A 20,278-nucleotide genomic window follows, 5' to 3' on the forward strand; every position below is an offset into this window, starting at 1 on the left:
AACAGTTGGAAATAAGAGTTAGAGTCATCCCCTGGTGAATGTTGACACAGTTTCGAGGGCAGTGTGAGGCTAGTACACATGCAGAGGGCTTTTATAAAATTGTGCGAACATACATCCGTGTAAAATCTACATGCAAAGAAAGGGGGGAAATTCTATAAGGGGCCCTTTTACAAAGCGGCATTAAGCCCACCAATCTGGAGCTACCACTGGCACAACGCGGGCACCGACAGTAGTTCCACCCCCCCAGCATGCGGCATTTCTGGCGCCAGCGGAAATATTTGAAAAATATTTCTGCATGTGCTAACCCAGCGGTAATCAGGCAGCACCACACGCTAAGTGAAATCTTACCTCATGGCCATTTTGTTTTGCAGCGTTTTTACCCACTGTGGTAAAAAGGGCATCAGCATGCAGCAAATATGGCCCCCGCTGCTAGCGCAGGGCTCCTTTTACCGCAGCTTGGTGAAACGACCCCTAAACGATGCTCAAAAATGGACACCAAGAAAAATAGGCACTAACCCCCTGATTCTGCACAGGTCGCAAAAAATTGCATGTGACAATTTGTGCGTGCAACTTAATTGAATAACAACCTAATTAGTGCCAATAATTGGCTTTTTTAAACAAGCAATTACTGGAACTAATTAGATTTAATTGGGACCAACGTATGTAAAGTTAGACGTGGGATCCGTGCCTATGGGATCCGTGTCTAAAATTTAGACTTGTTCCAAAGAAGGGAGCAAGGAAATGGAAGGGTCATGGGTGTTTGGGGACAAACAGGGGCGTGACTTTTAGTTACATGCTCCGTGCATAAATTCATGTGTAGGTATGTGCACTTTTTTGTTGGTGCAAATAGTTATGTCTAAATTTACGCACAACTCTCCACTTAAGCTTGATTTCTATAAACCGTGCTGAACTTTAGGAGCAGCTTATAGAATACCGGTTAAGCATTTTTTTTTCAATGCTGAATTTTTAAGCCCAGTTTATAGAATTTACCCCCAAGTGCTATTCCATAAAGGGTATGCGCCTTTTTTAGAACAGCACATGGTGCTAATTCCCATGCCTAACTTTAGGTGCCAGACTTACACCTATTGAAATCTGGTATAAATGCTGGTGCCCAAGTTTGGCACACTGAGGTAGTACCCTGTAACTATGCATGCAACGTTTTGGAACACCCCTGACCACACCCCTTTTTGAGTTAAGTGCTAGCAGAATTAGGCGCCATACCAGATGTGTGTGCGAATTTTAATGAGTACCAATCAACATCAATAATTGGTTATTGACACCTAATTATTGATGGTTAAGAGCTCATTAACCAATTAATTTACGCACACATCTCAGCAGCGTGCCCAAATTTGGATACCATATAGAGAATTCGGGGGAAAGTGCCAATATTTATACAAACTGGGCCAGACTCTGTAAACAGCATCTAAAATATAGATGTGTAAAAAAAAAGCACTTGGGGGGGTCCTGCGCTGTTGTAGGAGCATGTATTGGACACTGGAAAGCCCATTTTTTTCAGCGCACCTGCAAAAAAGGACCTTTTTTTTGCTGAAAATGGATATATGGCAAAATAGAAGTAGGCGTGCATCTATTTTGGGCCTAAGACCTTACCGCCATCCATTGACTTAGCGGTAAGGTCTCATGCATTAACCGGAGAGTAATCATCAGCACACGTACACTGCCGATTACCGCTCAGTTAGCGTCATGTGGTAGAAAATATATCATATTTTCCGCCATGCATATTGGATGCACGTGAAAAATGGAATTACCGCCCGGGGTATGCGGTAGCTCCAAATTGAGGCGCGTTGGATGCAAGCTTATCCCACCGATCCAACATAAATCCTCACACCCAGCAACACAACATAATCAATGTTCGTACTGGACAATTTGCTTTCTTCTTTCCCCTCGACCCCATGACGCCTGAATCACTTCTACCTCATCTGACCTCAACACAATCTTGTATTTGTTATCAACCGAAATGGCAAACGCCTTTACGGTACTTTGTAAGCCACATTGAGCCTGCAAATAGGTGAGAAAATGTGGGCTATAAATGTAACAAATAAATAAATAAATTTAGGCGCCTACATGCCTTAGTAAAAGGGCCCCTTAGGGCTTTATTCTATAAAGGTTATACTCCTAAATTATGAGCTTAATCTACGTTCCTACATACGTTAAGGTGCACAAATTACGCTCCTAAATTTAAGAGCATAAATTTATTGAATTTCCAAAAATAATCACAAGTATCCATTTAAAATAGGGCTTAAAATAGACCCCCCTGTGACTGAAACTAACCTCTTCAATTTTCTATATAGCCTGTAGAGAGATTATTGTGATTCAGCATTTTCACAAGAAATGCTATAGCCAATTTCAAACAATTTCTTAAAACAAATTCTGTTCCTTTCCAAGAAAATGCTGTAAAAGTTATGTACAGGTGGTATTTGACTCCTGCTCATTTGCATCATGTCTTTCCTGTGCTCTCACCTTTATGTTGGAGGGGGTGTGGTCAGAGGGATACTGTGGGGCATATCTGGTGGTCTTCTGTAAAGGTGTGAGCTTTCTGGAAAGCGATTCAGTCTAGACTCCAGTGCTGGCTTTCCAGGCCCGTTAGGTGGTTACCTGAATATTTTCTATTTCCGGGTAAACCTCCAGGTCTAGCTACATCTCAGTCACTGCTTGTTTGCCATGCTATGTCAGCAGCTAGAGTAACACTAGCTACCTATTGGAAGACCCCACAAGTCCCTTCTTTGATTAAGTGGTTGACTAAGTTGTGGTATATTTGTGAAGCGGAAAGATTGAGGGCTATTCCTTGTAAAACGATATCTAAATGGGAGGTGATTTGGGAGCCTTTTATTTTATTTTAGTTACATTTGTACCCCGCGCTTTCCCACTCATGGCAGGCTCAATGCGGCTTACATATACAGGTACTTATTTGTACCTGGGGCAATGGAGGGTTAAGTGACTTGCCCAGGGTCACAAGGAGCTGCCTGTGCCTGCAGTGGGAATCGAACCCAGTTCCCCAGGACCAAAGTCCACCACTCTAACCACTAGGCCACTCCTCCACATTGTTCCTTTTAAGCACAGTATTTTATGGAGACGGGGAGGGGGGGTTCCCTTTTATTTTTTCTCTCTTCTTCTTTTACGCCTTCCTTCTAACTGTATTTGCGTTTGGGGGTTATATTTCAAAAATTACTATAAAATATAGAAGTTGTTATATTGTGTTCTATTTAATATTATATGGGGGGTTATGATACTTTTCTGCTGTTTATTATTGTTTGCATATGCTGTTGTGATTGACTCTTTGTATTATCTCTCATTATTTAATAAAGACTTCTTTAATTTCAACAATGGTAATAAATAGAAACAAAACATAGAAAACAAAAGAAGGTGATACTTTTTTGTTGGACTAACTTGATACATTTCTTGACTAGCTTTCCAAGGCAATACTTTCGTCTTTGTGTCAAAAACGAGCAAACAATAACAAATAGTAAAAGCAGATGAATAAACAGTAGGATGTCATTTTCAAAATAAATGCATATCTTCTGATGTAACTTCTGGTTTCCGCGAGGGCGGGACACAGGGAGGTAAGACCAGAAGAGAGACGATCTGCGACTGCCGCTTTGAATGAAGGGGGCCCGGAGCTGTGGAGGCAGGCAGGTGAGACCGGGAACTGCAGCGTCGGCGGCCTGACCCCGGCACCGGGCCCCCCTTGGAGATCCGGGCCCGGGGAATTTTGCCCCCCCTGCCCCCCTCTCGGTGGCCCTGCAATACAATACAATCATCACATCTAAACCGCCTGCACCATTTAGCTCTAAGTGGTTTACAGTAAAAAAAAAAAATTTTAATCATTAAAAAACCCAAATCCTTTAATATATTATATTGAACAAAAAATGAGTCATGACCCTCAAAATAGCCGAGACGAACATTTTACAAAATTTCAGATAATTGCCCTCAGACACAGTACTACAGGCAAAGCATTCCGATATTCCGATCTGCTGCATATTGTTTTCAATCTGAAATCTGAGACGGCAAGTAACTCCACTTTGTTAACATAAGCCAATCAAGGCAAATGAGAAGATGATCTTATCTTCAAATAAGAAGATAATTAGGCTGGCCCTAGGCCAGATAAGATTTTATAGAAGACACAAATAACTTTAAATTCAATTCTGGCTCCAACTGGTAGCCAATGCAATTATCTGAATAGAGGAGAAACTCTGTTAAATTTAGTCTTAAATACAATAAGTTTTGTAGTTATGTTTTGAAGCATGTGTAACCTAGCCGGCATGGGGAGACCCAAATACAAGACACTGTAATAATCCAAGCGAGAGAAAATAATTGTTTGAGCTATTTTTTGCAAATAGTTTCTTGTTTATTCGGTATTTGATATACTGCTGTTACAAAAGCATCTGGTCACAGCGGTTAACAATAAAAATCAATTAGCAAAATAAAATAATATAAAAGAACGCCATTTATAGATGGGAAAGCTGAGCAATCACATGGGAAAAAGAGGGAAACCTGAGAAGTCAGCTAGGATCATAATGTGGAGAACAGCAAGGTCAGGAGTCTCGAAGCTTAGTACCGAAGGCCATGTGAAAGAAAACTCTTCAAAAGCAAATGAAAAGAAACCGCACATTGAGGGGCCCTTTTACTGAGCTGTGGTAAATGGGTCCTGTACTAGCGGCAGCGGCCATTTTTGCCGCATGCCGAATCCCTTTTTACCGAACGGCCATTTTGGGGAAGCACTCCTACACTAATACAGCTGTAACCAGGCAGCACCGTGGGTGCTGCAGTAATATTTTTCTGGAATTTCTGGTAGCACCAGAAATGCTGCACACTGAGGGCGAAACTACCTCTGGAGGCTGCATTAGACCTGCGATAGTTCCGATTTCCCATTCGGCAAGCCCGTTACTGCGAGGCAACCCTTTAGTAAAAGAGCTCCTGAGTGATGCATTCGCAGCATATCAAACAGAGATTTCACTAATTTGGTAACCTGCAATGTGATGTCTAAATTAGAGTCAACAGTTATTCCAAATCTATGCATAGATGTTTGCAAAGGAAAAAGTCTGCCCTCAAATCTCTGGACCTTTGGTCTTTCCCAGTATGGCACTACTTATGTACTTATGTAATGTGTATTTATCAGAAAGCATCAAATCATAAGCACCAATTATTGGAACTCTCATTAAGGGGCCATTTTACTTAACTGCTTAAGCGTCTATGCGGGCCCAACATACGAATTTGGAGTTACCGCGTGGCTCTGGTGGTCATTTCATTTTCTGGCGCGTGCCAAGTGGCATTTGGCGTGCATAGGTCACTACTGCCCGGTTAACGCGTGAGACTTTACCGCTAAGTCAATGCCTGGCAGTAAGGTCTCACACCCAACATGGATGCGCGCCAATTTTTATTTCGCCACAGGTCCATTTTTGGCAAAAATTTTAAAAAGGCAGTTTTTTTGCAGGTATGCTAAAAAATGGATCTGCACGCACCCAAAACACGTGACTACACTACCATAGGCCATTTTTCAGCGCACCTTAGTAAAATGACCCCTATGGGTCTGTGTGCTGCATGTCACTGACAGGGACATATTCAGTAAATAGGACTCAAAATTGGGCAATGAAAAAAATTGACAATGAGGGCCCGATTCTATATATAGTGCCTAAAATTAACACGAGTTGGGCAATTATGCCTAAGCATATTCTAAATACCACGTGTATATTTGGGTAGCATGACTTCCAGGGTACATACAATACACCACCTTGAGTGAATTCCTTCAAAAAGGCGGTAAATAAATCCTAATAGATAAATAATGTTCTGATATCCAGGAGGAGAGACTTGCTGACCTGAACATGTAAACCTTGGAAGAAAGGAGAAACGGGGGGGGGGGGGAGGGGGCATGATAGGGTATCCTGATAGTGAGGTTGCAAAAGAGACTGTAGTAGATCAGGTGTCCTTAAATAAGAATAAAAATCAGACAAAAGATTGCAAATTAATATTGTCAAATACTAAGCATGATGTAAACAGGAACAACAAGCATAATTTGAAATGTCTATCAGTGGCGTAGGAAGGGGGGGCAGTGGGGCGGTCCGCCCCGGGTGCACGCCGCTGGGGGGGTGTCGTCTCCATTGGTTCCTCGCTCCCTCTGCCCCGAAACAGATTACTTCCTGTTCCGGGGCAGAGAGAGCAAGGAACCAATGGAGCCGACGCAGCTCCCAGCAACATGGACTTGGGGGCGGATCGGCCCTCCCGCCCGCCCCTCGCTTCTAAAGTAAGTAACAATGCGCTCGGGGGAGGGGGAGGGTGCGCGCCGAATGGGGGGGCGCACCGAGGGGGGGGCCTTGCTGCAACCGGGGGGGGGGGGGGGGGGGGTGCGCAGCGGCGACCCGCCCCGGGTGTCAGCCGCCCTCGCTACAGCACTGATGTCTATATGCGAATGCCAGGAGCCTAAGAAATAAGATGGGAGAGTTAGAATATTACAACATCTTAACAGACAGTATAAAACAGCCTTAAACCATCCAACTCAAAACAGTCCATATGAGAAAACCTAATGGCTTATGCTTGGACAAAATTCGTATCCTCCAGTGTACTTACTTTGATGGCTACTGCTGTTCTCCTTGCGTTTACTGGGTAAATAGGGAAAGGGAACACTTGAATATGAGTACGTGACACCAATTTTGGAATCTAAAAGGAGAAAGAAGACAATGTGAACGTTCTGCAGTGAGTGGAAAAGCATTCTGACATTCTGAGGTAAATTCAAGAAATGGTGCGGAAATTTAGGTGCCAGGATGATGAGCAGTAAGGGCCAGATTCTTTATTTGGTGCTTAAAAAATCAGCACGGTAAACATTTCCGCCTAAGCGTATTCTACAAGCGATGCCTAGATTTCGCTGCGGCAGGGGCATAGCTACGGGGGCACCATGGGGGCCAGGGCCCCCGCAAATTTCATCCAAGCTCCTGGTTTGGCTGGCGGGGGTCCCCAACCCCTGCCAGCCGAAGCCTTCTTCAGCGTTGGTCTCCGGCGCAGCCGCGTTCGCTGCCCTGCTCTGAGGCGAGGCGGGCAGGCGGATGGGGGGAGGCGAGACAAGACGCGGGGGGGGGGGGGGGGCGACGAGGCGGCACTCAAAATGTGCCACCAACCTCGGGCTCTGGCCCCCTCCCACCGTAAGGTCTGGCTACGCCCCTGCGGTGCGGTATATAGAATACGCTTAGTTCATATTCCTGTGCCTAAAATTAAGTGCATCCATTTACAGCAGTAAAAACGCACGTAGATTTAAATGCACTGGGCCATATTCTATAACTACATGTGTAAAGTTAGGAATGCCCGCAAAACGCCTATTTCTCCGCCTATAGCCACACCCCTTTTGAACTATGTGCATGAGAATTTAGGTGCAGTTCATTACAGAATACTCTTAGTGAGTTGTGCACATAAATTCTAATTATTGAAAATTAGTCCTCATTATTGCTTGTTAAGTGCTGTTAAAAACGCGTATTAGCTTGTTAAGCCAATTAAGTTACACACGTTGTTATAGAATACGCCTGGATATCGGTGCGGATCTCTAGGGGGGGGGTCTTTTACAAAGCGTCGGTAAATCCAATGCGGGCTTACCGAATGCTAAATCGGGACCACCGCCGGCTCATCCCGTCCGCCGGTGGCGGTTTCACCCCAAGCGTGCTCCATTTCTGGGAGAAAAAGAAAAGCCCCAGAAGTGGCTTGCGTAGCGGTAACCTGGCGGTAATCAGGCATCGCCACTGCCAGGTTACCACCGGTTTACTGCGGGAGCCCTTATCGCCACCTCAGTGGGTGGCAGTAAGGGCTCCCCACTGCATGGCCACATGGTAAGAGTTATCTTACCGCTTGGCCATGTGGGTCTGGGGGCTTTTTACCTGCTGCAGTAAAAATGGCCCTGGCACTCAGGAAAATGGCACCTGCCTCTAGGGCAGGTCTCTTTTTCCCGCAGCTTGATAAAAGGACCCCAGGGGCGTTATATGGAATCTGGCCCTAAGCGTGAATTCTATATTGGCAATTCCACGTGGATTTGCTCTTACAGAATACTAGTGTCGGTCCACATTTTCAAGCCCAACTTACGTTAAATCCAATAGATAGGACAAAAATATTAAGTGTGCAGCAGGGGCGTAGCCAGACTTTGGTGGGAGGGGGGTCCAGAGCCCGAGGTGAGGGGCGCATTTTAGCCCCCCCCATCCACATTGGACCCCCCCCCTCCCGCTGCCGCCAACCCTTCCCCACCACCGCCAGGTACCTTTGCTGGCGGGGGTCCCAGATCCCCGCCAGCTGAAGTCCCCTTCAGCGCCGGTGTCCGAGTCCGGCGCGTTCGCTGATCTGGATTCTGTTTCTGTGAGTCCTGATGTCCTGCACGTTCCTATGTGCAGGACGTCAGTACTCACAGAAATAGAATCCAGATCAGCAATGCACTGGAGACCGGCGCTGAAGAGGACTTCGGCTTGCAGGGGTTGGGGACCCCCGCCAGCAAAGGTACCTGACTGTGGCAGTGGGGGAGGGATTGCAGCGGCGGGGGGGGGGGTCAAATGTGGTGGGGGACGGTCGGCGGCAGTGGGGGGATGGAAGCAGGGGGGCAGGGTTAAATCTGTGGGGGCCCATGCCCCCACCTAGCTACGCCCCTAGTGTGCAGGGACATAAAAAACTACAACGGTAACTTCCCAGCAACTTTTACTTGGACATAACTCAAATAACAGTGTCAATATCGCTTCAGGAAACGAAAATATTTTCATTGTTTTCATAGTAACGGTATCAGGATTATTAGAGTTCACAGGAACAGCATTGCTATCCAAACATTTTAGGCAATGTTGTGCAAATCTTCATTGATTCAGTATGGGTTTTTTTTTTCCAAATATTTTATCGGTTTTCCAGATACAAGGAACAATAAAGGACAAGGGTGGGGAACAAAAGTGGAAAGAAAAAGGAAAATAGAAAACATTGACTAGGTGTCTCACATATAAGTCCTTTGCGTTAAGCTGAGGTTAAGTCTGAGTAGATTGGAGGTACTTTTCTAAAGAAGACTTTTAGAGACTGACAACTTCTCTGCCAAGGCAAACTCAAATTTCTGATGCTGTAGAACTGTATTCCACCAAAAATGAATGTTCAATTGTGTAGATTTCCAGGTCTGAAGAATGTGTCTCTGAGCAATGGTAAGGAGAATGTCAAGTAGCTTCAATTGCAATATGGACAAATCAAAAGATTTAGAAGGAGACTTAAATATTATGATGTTTTTTTAACTTTTTTTGTGTAACATGTATTACTTCTGTTATTATTGCTAATAATTTGTCATAAATAAAATTCATGGATTGAAAAAAAAGAACAGTATGAATATATAAAACTATTTGTGACTAGCACCTCTTAACTTGCAGCGGTTTCCAGCACAGTGAGAACCTCCACCACATGGCCAAGTTTCATTACTTCCTCAGGGAAGAGGTCCAATTCAATCTAACTTGCATACTTTCTCACACAGATAGACCCTCACAAAGTACAGCATAAATAACCACAAACTAAATATAGAAAGATATAAATAAAAACTAAACCAGATACAAGGGGACGACTTCCCTATGAAGAGAGACTAAGGAGGCTAGGGCTTTTCAGCTTGGAGAAGAGACGGCTGAGGGGGACATGATAGAGGTATATAAAATACTGAGTGGAGTGGAACAGGTAGATGTGAAGCGTCTGTTCACACTTTCCAAAAATACTAGGACTAGGGGGCATGCGGTGAAACTACAGTGTAGTAAATTTAAAACAAATCGGAGAAAATGTTTTTTCACCCAACTTGTAATTAAACTCTGGAATTCGTTGCCGGCGAATGTGGTGAAGGCGGTTAGCTTAGCAGAGTTTAAAAAGGGGTTAGACAGTTTCCTAAAGGACAAGTCCATAAACCACTACTAAATGGACTTGGGAAAAATCCACAATTCCAGGAATAACATGTATAGAATGTTTGTACGTTTGGGAAGCTCGCCAGGTGCCCTTGGCCTGGATTGGCCGCTGTCATGGACAGGATGCTGGGCTCGATGGACCTTTGGTCTTTTCCCAGTGTGGCATTACTTATGTACTTATGTACAAAATCCATGAAGCCACAGTGTAACACTAGACAGCTATGCCTTCCCCCAATAATATGCAAAATATGTACTCACATACTCTAATCACTAAATAGAAAATGAAGTTCTTTATTGTACCATTATGGTCTTATCATTTCATTTTCTAATCATCTAACTCTCAGTCTCTACTACTACTACTTATCATTTCTATAGCGCTACCAGACGTACGCAGCGCTGTACACTGGATATAAAGAGACAGTCCCTGCTTGAAAGAGCTTACCATCTAACTAGGACAGACAAACAGGACAAATAAGTCTCTGTTTTCTGCTTCCTCTGGCTGTGTCCTTTTAACTCTGTTTCCAGGGTCTCCTGTTCATCTGCCATTTCTTTTCTCTCCTCCTGTCTTCATTTCACCCTCTATATCTATCTCCGACACTGTTATTTCGTTTTCAGTTTTTTTTTCCACTTATTTTTCTGCTTCTGTATCCATTCAAATTTCACTCCTGCTCCTCACAATTCAGTCTACAGGTTCTCTTTCTCTCTCCCTCCCCCCCTTTTTTTTTTTTACTGCATTTACCCTCCGCTGTCCTTCTTCCTCACTCCAACCCTTCTAGTTCCAATCTCTCTTTCCTTCTCCAGCCTCCTATTTTCAGGCCTCTTATTAGCCTTTTATAATTCTCCTTCTCTCTCTATCACACTTGCCCTGTGACCAGCATCTCCCATCTTTCTCCATCCCCCCCTGCACAGCATTTCTCCTCTTTCTCCATCTCCCCCTGCTCTGTGTCCAGCATCTCCTCTCTATCTCCATCTCCTTCTCTTCATGTCCAGAATTTTCCCCTCTCCACTTTGCCCCATTTCCAACACTTCCCCTTCCTTTCTTACAGCCCCACATCCAGCATCTCCCTTCCCTTCTCTACTCTGTGTCCATCAATCTGTCATGCCCAAGATCTCTTTTTCCCTTCCCTAACCCCCACAATCCAGCATCTCTCCTTCTCTTCCCTTCCTTACTCCTTTCGTTCCTTCCCCTTGCCCCTCCTGTCTTCCCTGCTGCCCCCACACTACATCTTCCCAGGTTTGCAGCACTATAAGACAGTGCGCTCAGGACCCTTGAACACATGTGCATACTTAGGCACGCTGATGCAAGCTTGCTGTTTCGAAGGGGGTAGGGTGCAGCAGTGCTCTGGCTGAGGGGTACAGAATATGGTTCAAAATGTAGTTCTAATGATCATGCCAAAATATCAGAAATTTGAAACAGACACAGATGGGTAAGCTGGCTGCATACCATCTCAACAATCCAGTCTGAATAAGTTTGTCCCAGATTCAAAGATTTTTGGATGGATTTGTGAGTCTGTTGCAGCACAGTTCTGAAAAGGGGTTGTAATTTGTATGGTTTGCATTGCTTCCAGTGACGGGTGCCCCTTGCTTTTCCACCAAGATACCCACTTGATAGGTAGGGGGGGTAGGCATGATGCTGATCTGTGGTTTTTCCTGCAGTTAGATATGAATGGGAGCATTCAATCTAGACAAAGTAACCAGAGAGGGAAAAACAGTATACAAAAATAGCAAAACAAAGAAAAAAGCACAACTGGGCCTTCAGGACTGAGACAACGGGAGTCCTTTATTTTCAATCAGACCCGACAGTAATAATGTTATTTATTCTATTGTTTTACATTTTACTGTTTATTATTTTTATGTAGATGCTCATTATCTTACTATGTATGTGTTCTCCTATAAGTACATTTTATATTTTTTATATATCTATTTTATTTTTGATTGTACTTTATATGTTTTATTAATAAACGCCTGAGTCAGGCATTGTTTACGCCGAAACACGGCCCGTGTCGGGTCTGGTTGAAATAAAGGACTCCCATTGTCTCAGTCTTGAAGGCCTAGTTTTAGCATTCAATCTAGAGCCATATTAGTCTCAGATCAAGAAACCAAGTCAAAGTTCGGAGTAGAATCTGATCACCCAGCATTTTGGTGAGCTGAGTCAATTAGAACCACACTGGGATGCTAGAATTAGAATTACACTGGGATGCTAATAAACCTGAAACAATCAACTTCTCCATAGTTTGGAAGAGATTTAAATGCAGCACGTGCAGGACAGGCTCAGACAGAATTCATGTAAATACTCTAGAACCAAAATGAATGTGGTGGCTGAACTACTCCTTACCTGTTTGTGGAATTACTGTGGTCGTGGGTACAATACACATACTATCATAGTGTACATTGTTGGTATCCTTGAAAATATCGATGGTTCTAGTCACATTCCTGAAGAATTCACGTGGAATTATTGAGCCTTCTTTATAATAAGGATAGTCCTCTATAAATTCCTAAGGGATAATAAATAAAACACAAAACACACACATTACAGTTCATACATGTACAGTAAAAAGTTAAGCTGGGTAAGAATCAACAAGACTCTAGGTATTTGCTGGGGATGAATGTTCAGCTCACAGAATTTAGGAGACATGACACCAGGCCATACATCAATTTCCAAATACACGTTTAATTCATATCATCGTTGCTATCGAGAATCGTGTTTCCCCCCCCCAATATTCAAAAGTATTCAGCCAGCCAGGATCAGCACCTGGCTAGTTAAATGCACCATGACTGGTTATCTACAAATTTTCAGAGGGACATGGCCAGCCATGACACCTTGAAAATTCGTGTTTAGCGGATAGCAGATAGGCGGTTACTTCATGCGATATAATTGGCTATCTGCCGATTTTCAGCGCGCGTGTGGTGGCCATATTTGGCCATGTGAATACCAGGCCTACTTAGGCCTGGTATTCACATGGTTCAAACTTAACCAGCTGGTGCTGAATATCAGCTTGGCCGGTTAAATTTGAAGCAGCCAAAAATGAACTGGATGTTCAATGCCAGTCACCAGAAACGGCCCGGGGTTGAATACCTGGGCTCAGTGCTGACTGCGGGAGTTAGCCCAACTAACTCCCATGGTCTGAATATTGGGCCCATTGTGTTAGTAGCATATTTCATATGCCAGGAAAACCTAAAAGCAGATAAAAGATTAACTTTACCATTTATAATACCTGATATTAATGCAAGCATCTGGATACTGTATATATCGGGACCAGTGCCGGCCCAAGGCAAGATGCCATCTGAGGCGGAGCTAAGATGCCGCCCCCCCCCCCCCCCAGGCCGAAATGCTGCCCCACCAGACCGAGATGCCACTCCCCACCCCATGCAAAGATGCCTCCCCCTTCCGGGTCAAGACGCTGCCTCCCTTCCTTCCTCCACCCCATTCGCGGTGTTTATCTGTTTCGTCACGTTCCAAACCTGGCAGCGGCAACAATTCTCATATGCTGCCCTGCTGCTGGCACCTGCCTCTTTCCTTTACTGTGGCTACCTGAGCCTCGGACGAAACAGGAAGTTACATCAGAGAGGCAGCCGTAGACAAGCGGACGATGCCGCTCCCTGAAGAGTGCCGACTGAGGCCCCTGATTAGGACTCCACTATCAATGTTCCCTCTAAGTTGTGTGAAAGTTCTTCAACCACATTGCTGCCAGTGGGGGGGGGGGGGGGGGGGGGGGGGGGGGGGGGGGGGAGGGGGAGCTTCAAAGTTGCGTTTTCAATCACTAGGAACAGGTAGGTCCTATAGAGTCCTGTAGAACTTGTCTTCTCTCACTATTGAAACTGTGATATTGAAACAGCACCCCTACTGGCAGGAATGTAAGTGGAGGACTCCTGCACAGCTTAGAAGGAATATAACATAGTAGCATAACATAGTAGGTGACGGCAGAAAAAGACCTGTACAGTCCATCCAGTCTGCCCAACAAGATAAACTCATATGAGCTACTTTATATGTATACCTGACCTTGATTTGTATCTGCCATTTTCAGGGCACAGAACGCAGGAGTCTGCCCAGCACTAGCCCCCCCCCCCCCCCCCCCCCCCATGGTTGTGAATGGTGTTGTATCCTCATTCTGACTGAACTGGAAGCCCAAAGGAGCAAGAGAAAAACTGCTCTACCCCCCCCCCCAAACCCTTCCCCCAAAGTCAAAGTCAATGCCCACTATGTTTTGCAAACTACAGCAAAGTAAGAAAGTCTTTCCCCCTGTGTACATTGATACAACACATTAAAAATCCAACACATAAACTTTACATAACTGAACTTGTAACCCTTTATCATAAAATACTGAGTGAAAAGTGAAAAATCTCATAAAATAAGTACTTTTTCTAAAACGAATACTGGGAGCAATGCCAATGAAATTTTACTGCTCCACTCCTCCTGCATTTTTCAGCGCGCCTTCAATCTATAATGTCAGCCTCTTAAAGATTTAAGATACCATCAGTGCAAGGATGGAAAGAAGCTTCACGCCACGACATTAAATATTAAGATAGTGAAGCAGGTGCTGTTGGCTCTTCTCAGTGTTAAAAAGCATTTAACGGGCAGCCTATTTAAAGGGGAAATGGACAAAGCAGGGTGAGTCACTTTAAACTGGCGTGTGGGACAACACTTGTCTGACCAATACAAAATACTGTATGTACCTTTAGTTAGGTACTGTTTCCGCCTATGAAACTTCCATTGAGTATCTTAGGTTTCATTCGACCACACCTTGAATATTGTGTTCAATTCTGGTCGCCGTATCTCAAAAAAGATACAGTGGTGGAAATAAGTATTTGATCCCTTGCTGATTTTGTAAGTTTGCCCACTGACAAAGACATGAGCAGCCCATAATTGAAGGGTAGGTTATTGGTAACAGTGAGAGATAGCACATCACAAATTAAATCCGGAAAATCACATTGTGGAAAGTATATGAATTTATTTGCATTCTGCAGAGGGAAATAAGTATTTGATCCCCCACCAACCAGTAAGAGATCTGGCCCCTACAGACCAGGTAGATGCTCCAAATCAACTCGTTACCTGCATGACAGACAGCTGTCGGCAATGGTCACCTGTATGAAAGACACCTGTCCACAGACTCAGTGAATCAGTCAGACTCTAACCTCTACAAAATGGCCAAGAGCAAGGAGCTGTCTAAGGATGTCAGGGACAAGATCATACACCTGCACAAGGCTGGAATGGGCTACAAAACCATCAGTAAGACGCTGGGCGAGAAGGAGACAACAGTTGGTGCCATAGTAAGAAAATGGAAGAAGTACAAAATGACTGTCAATCGACAAAGATCTGGGGCTCCACGCAAAATCTCACCTCGTGGGGTATCCTTGATCATGAGGAAGGTTAGAAATCAGCTTACAACTACAAGGGGGGAACTTGTCAATGATCTCAAGGCAGCTGGGACCACTGTCACCACGAAAACCATTGGTAACACATTACGACATAACGGATTGCAATCCTGCAGTGCCCGCAAGGTCCCCCTGCTCCGGAAGGCACATGTGACGGCCCGTCTGAAGTTTGCCAGTGAACACCTGGATGATGCCGAGAGTGATTGGGAGAAGGTGCTGTGGTCAGATGAGACAAAAATTGAGCTCTTTGGCATGAACTCAACTCGCCGTGTTTGGAGGAAGAGAAATGCTGCCTATGACCCAAAGAACACCGTCCCCACTGTCAAGCATGGAGGTGGAAATGTTATGTTTTGGGGGTGTTTCTCTGCTAAGGGCACAGGACTACTTCACCGCATCAATGGGAGAATGGATGGGGCCATGTACCGTACAATTCTGAGTGACAACCTCCTTCCCTCCGCCAGGGCCTTAAAAATGGGTCGTGGCTGGGTCTTCCAGCACGACAATGACCCAAAACATACAGCCAAGGCAACAAAGGAGTGGCTCAGGAAGAAGCACATTAGGGTCATGGAGTGGCCTAGCCAGTCACCAGACCTTAATCCCATTGAAAACTTATGGAGGGAGCTGAAGCTGCGAGTTGCCAAGCGACAGCCCAGAACTCTTAATGATTTAGAGATGATCTGCAAAGAGGAGTGGACCAAAATTCCTCCTGACATGTGTGCAAACCTCATCATCAACTACAGAAGACGTCTGACCGCTGTGCTTGCCAACAAGGGTTTTGCCACCAAGTATTAGGTCTTGTTTGCCAGAGGGATTAAATACTTATTTCCCTCTGCAGAATGCAAATAAATTCATATACTTTCCACAATGTGATTTTCCGGATTTAATTTGTGATGTGCTATCTCTCTCACTGTTACCAATAACCTACCCTTCAATTATGGGCTGCTCATGTCTTTGTCAGTGGGCAAACTTACAAAATCAGCAAGGGATCAAATACTTATTTCCACCACTGTATAGTGGAATTAGAAAAGGTGCAGAGAAGGGCGACGAAAATGATAAAGGGGATGTGACAACTTCCCTACGAGGAAAGGCTAAAGCGGCTAGGGCTCTTCAGCTTGGAGAAAAGGCGGCTGAGGGGAGATATGATAGAGGTCTATAAATAATGAGTGGAGTGGAACGGGTGGATGTGAAGCGTCTGTTCACGTTTTCCAAAAATACTAGGACTAGGAGCATGCGATGAAGTTACAATGTAGTAAATTTAAAATGAATCGGAGAAAATTTTTCTTCACTCAACGTGTAATTAAACTCTGGAATTTGTTGGCAGAGAATGTGGTAAAGGCGGTTAGCTTAGCGGAGTTTTAAAAAGATTTGGACGGCTTCCTAAAGGAAAAGTCCATAGACTGTTATTAAATGGACTTGGGGAAAATCCACTATTTCTGAGATAAGCAGTATAGAATGTTTTGTATTTTTTTGGGATCTTGCCAGGTAGTTGTGATCTGGATTGGCCACTGTTGGAAACAGGATGCTGGGCTTGATGGACCTTTGCTCTTTCCCAGTATAGCAATACTTATGTACTTTTATATATATAGGCCCGTTTCTGATGCAAATGAAACGGGGGCTAGCAATGTTTTCTTCTGTGTGCATGTGGGAGTGTGTGTGTCCCTGCCCTCTGGCCTCTCTCCCCTCCCCCCTCTGAGTCCTTCACTGTTACAGAGCCAGCGATTTGATTTCGTGCTCTGCTGTTTTCCTTCACTGACTGTGTTACAGAGAGGGCGGGGCAGACACTCATAGGGAAACCGGATATCTCGCCCCCTTCACACTTCCGGCTGGAGGCTTCATAGAACGTTGGTGTTGCTTTTTATATATATATATATATATATATATATATATATAAAGGGCCATATATTCAGCTGGTGGAGACTAGTGTTTTGCTGACCACCACCAGCGTTATCCATGGAAATTCAATGCCGAGCCATGTCCAGGTTCCGGCACTGAATTTCTAGGTATATGGAGCCGCTGAAACCATTGACGATTAAGGGGGCCCTTTTATTAAAGCTTAGGGTGCACTAATGTCTGTTAGCACGCACTAAACTTTACTAAAAGGGCCCCTAAGTGTGATAATAAGCATTTAACCAGCATGGTGAACTGCTTAAAGATAGGACTGACTCTTATGTGGTTACCCTGGTTGGTTATGTGGTGAACATCAGCCAGGGCCGCCGAGAGACTGAGCCGGATCTGGGGCAACACCGTGCCCCCCCAAGATTGCTGCGCCTGCCCCCAGGATCACCGCACCCCCCCAAGGATAGCCCTCCCCACCCCTCAATCACTACTGCTGTCGCCTCCCTCTCCTGCTCCCATGCCGCCGGCGCCGCGGTTCCCAGTCTCCACCTACCTACCCTCTGCTCCCTTCTGCCTGCCATCCGACCCCCTTCATTTGCATTAAAAAACATCTCTAAAGCAGCAGGCGCAGCGCCTTCTCTGTGAAAGCGACAGATTGCCTCGGGCGGGCCTTCCCTCACTGTGTCCCGCCCTCACAGAAACAGGAAGTTATATCAGAGGAGGGCGGGACACACCGATGGCTGAGCGCACTGCTTCTAATGCAAACGTAACGCCAAAGTTTTGCTCACTGATGTGATAAGCTAATGCTAGTGCATATGCAAACTTGATGAGCAGTAATCATGGCGAACACACCGGATGCAGGGGCGTAGCCAGACTTCGGTGGGAGGGGGGTCCAGAGCCCGAAGTGAGGGGGCACATTTTAGCCCCCCCCCCCCCCGCCATTGCCGACCCCCCCCCCCCGCCGCCAACACCACCACCAACTTTGATGACCCCCCTCCCGCCGACGACCCTCTCGACCCTCCTCCCGCCGCCAACCCTCCCCCACCGTCGTCGCCTACCTTTGCTGGCGGGGGACCCCAATCCCCGCCAGCCAAGGTCCTCTTCTTCCTGTTTCTGTGAGTCTGACGTCCTGCTCGTACAACGTGCAGGACGTAAAAAACAGAACGAAGCCTTTACGGGAAGAAGAAGACCTCGGCTGGCGGGGATTGGGGTCCCCCGCCAGCAAAGGTAGCCCACGGCGATGGTGGGGGAGGGTTGGCGGTGGGAGAGGGTGTCGAGAGGGTCATTGGCAGGGGGGTCCAGGGCCAAATCTATGGGGGCCCAGGCCAGCCCTGGCCCCACGTAGCTACGCCACTGATGCAAGCACACAAAATTCTGTCCAAGCAGAAACAAATGTTGGCAAACCTCTGCACATGTTCTGGAATATTCTTTGCAAAAATAACAGCTATACAAAATTTTTTTGTGCACAAAACTTTTGCGATGCTGCTACTTATGAACAGAGTAACATTCCAGCACATGCTCAGATACAGGTTTTTATTCTGCTCAGATCTGTGCACAGAACCATCAAACCGTTCGCCCAGTAGCGCAGCCAGACCTCAGTTTCTGGGTGGCGGGACTAACTGCCCATGCATTTCTTTTCCCTTCCTCCACTGAAGCGGTAAAAAAAAAATGAATATCTTAGCTGGCAAGAATCCTCAAACCCTGCCAGCTGAAGAGTCCTCTCTGGAGCCCCCCCCCCCCCCCCCCCGAGCTGTCTCAGTCCTGGAGCAGACAACAGTATCCCCACGCATGCTCAGTTCAACCAGAATCCCACCCCTCATTCATGCATGCCCCGGGGCTGAGACAGCTTTGGGATCCTCGCCAGGTACACTAACGAAGTGTGCCACCGCTGGGTGGGCCAGAAATGAAACTGGGTGGGCCCCTGCCCACCCGTGGCTACGCCACTACCTTCTATTCTGTCTAAAAATTTGAGGGTACTGTTAGACTTGCATCAAAAAGAAGAAACAGGCGGTAGAACTAGAGGCCATGAAGTGAGATTGAAGGGGGGCAGACTCAAGAAAAATGTCAGGAAGTATTTTTTCACGGAGAGAGTGGTGGATACTTGGAATGTCCTCCCGCGGGAGGTGGTGGAGATGAAAACGGTTACGGAATTCAAACATGCATGGGATAAACATAAAGGAATCCTGTTCAGAGGGAATGGATCCTCAGAAGCTTAGCCGAGATTGGGTGGCAGAGCCGGTAGTGGGAGGCGGGACTGGTGGTTGGGAGGCGGGGATAGTGCTGGGCAGACTTATACGGTCTGTGCCAGAGCTGGTGGTGGGAGGCAGGGATAGTGCTGGGCAGACTTATACGGTCTGTGCCAGAGCCGGTGGTGGGAGGCGGGGCTAGTGGTTGGGAGGCAGGGCTAGTGCTGGGCAGACTTATACGGTCTGTGCCAGAGCCGGTGGTGGGTGGCGGGGCTAGTGGTTGGGAGGCAGGGCTAGTGCTGGGCAGACTTCTACGGTCTTGTGCCCTGAAAATGGCAGAAACAAATCAAGGTCAGGTACACACAAAAAGTAGCACATAGGAGTTTATTTTGTTGGGCAGACTGGATGGACTGTGCAGGTCTTTTTCTGCCGTCATCTACTATTTTACTATATGTTACTATTAAAGTCAACACGAGTACTACTGCAGAAGAGCAAGGTAATTCTCCTACACCCCCCCCCCCCCCCCCCAAAAAACCTGGTGTTCAAGTTCCTCTGTTCTGTGTTATAGTCTTCTGCATTCTTCGCATTGAGGCAGAATTGCTAATAACCTCAATCGTGTCGGATTTTAATATGTGTCTAACAAGAGGATTTGTGTAGGGGTCAGGTTCTGCGCAAAACCCTCTTCTGCATCATGCGCCGTGAAAATTGTGCGCAACGTCTGTCCGCATATAAAAATATACTACTTGAATAACTTTAGTCTTAGGTTGATCAAAACTGCTGCTGATCAGTCCATGGAGCAGCGATACCTGGAAGGAATTCTGCATTCCACGGTTTACACAGTTTTATTCTCAAGCCATTGTGTTTAGGCCAAATCACCTTGTTTGAAGTACCATGACACTGATTCTAAATTCCTTAGCAAAGACAGGTGATAACATCTCAAAATTGCAGAAAAACAAGTTGAAAGGACAATTAGGTGTCTGGAAGTGTCACTGCCATTCT

General features: G+C 45.8%; 1 protein-coding gene across 1 annotated transcript in view; it reads right to left on the reverse strand.

Annotated features, from left to right (window-relative positions):
- The window catches only part of KITLG (KIT ligand), a 149,687-nt gene that overhangs the window by 18,328 nt on the left and 111,081 nt on the right, over nt 1-20,278 (reverse strand). The window contains exons 5-6 of the mRNA XM_030214993.1: nt 12,220-12,379; nt 6,580-6,669 (exon numbers count right to left, since the gene is read on the reverse strand). Coding sequence (XP_030070853.1) covers nt 6,580-6,669; nt 12,220-12,379 — 250 coding nt within the window. The remainder of the gene's footprint in view (nt 1-6,579; nt 6,670-12,219; nt 12,380-20,278) is intronic.

Source organism: Microcaecilia unicolor, chromosome 9 (genome assembly GCF_901765095.1).
Source record: "Microcaecilia unicolor chromosome 9, aMicUni1.1, whole genome shotgun sequence".
NCBI lineage: Eukaryota > Metazoa > Chordata > Amphibia > Gymnophiona > Siphonopidae > Microcaecilia > Microcaecilia unicolor.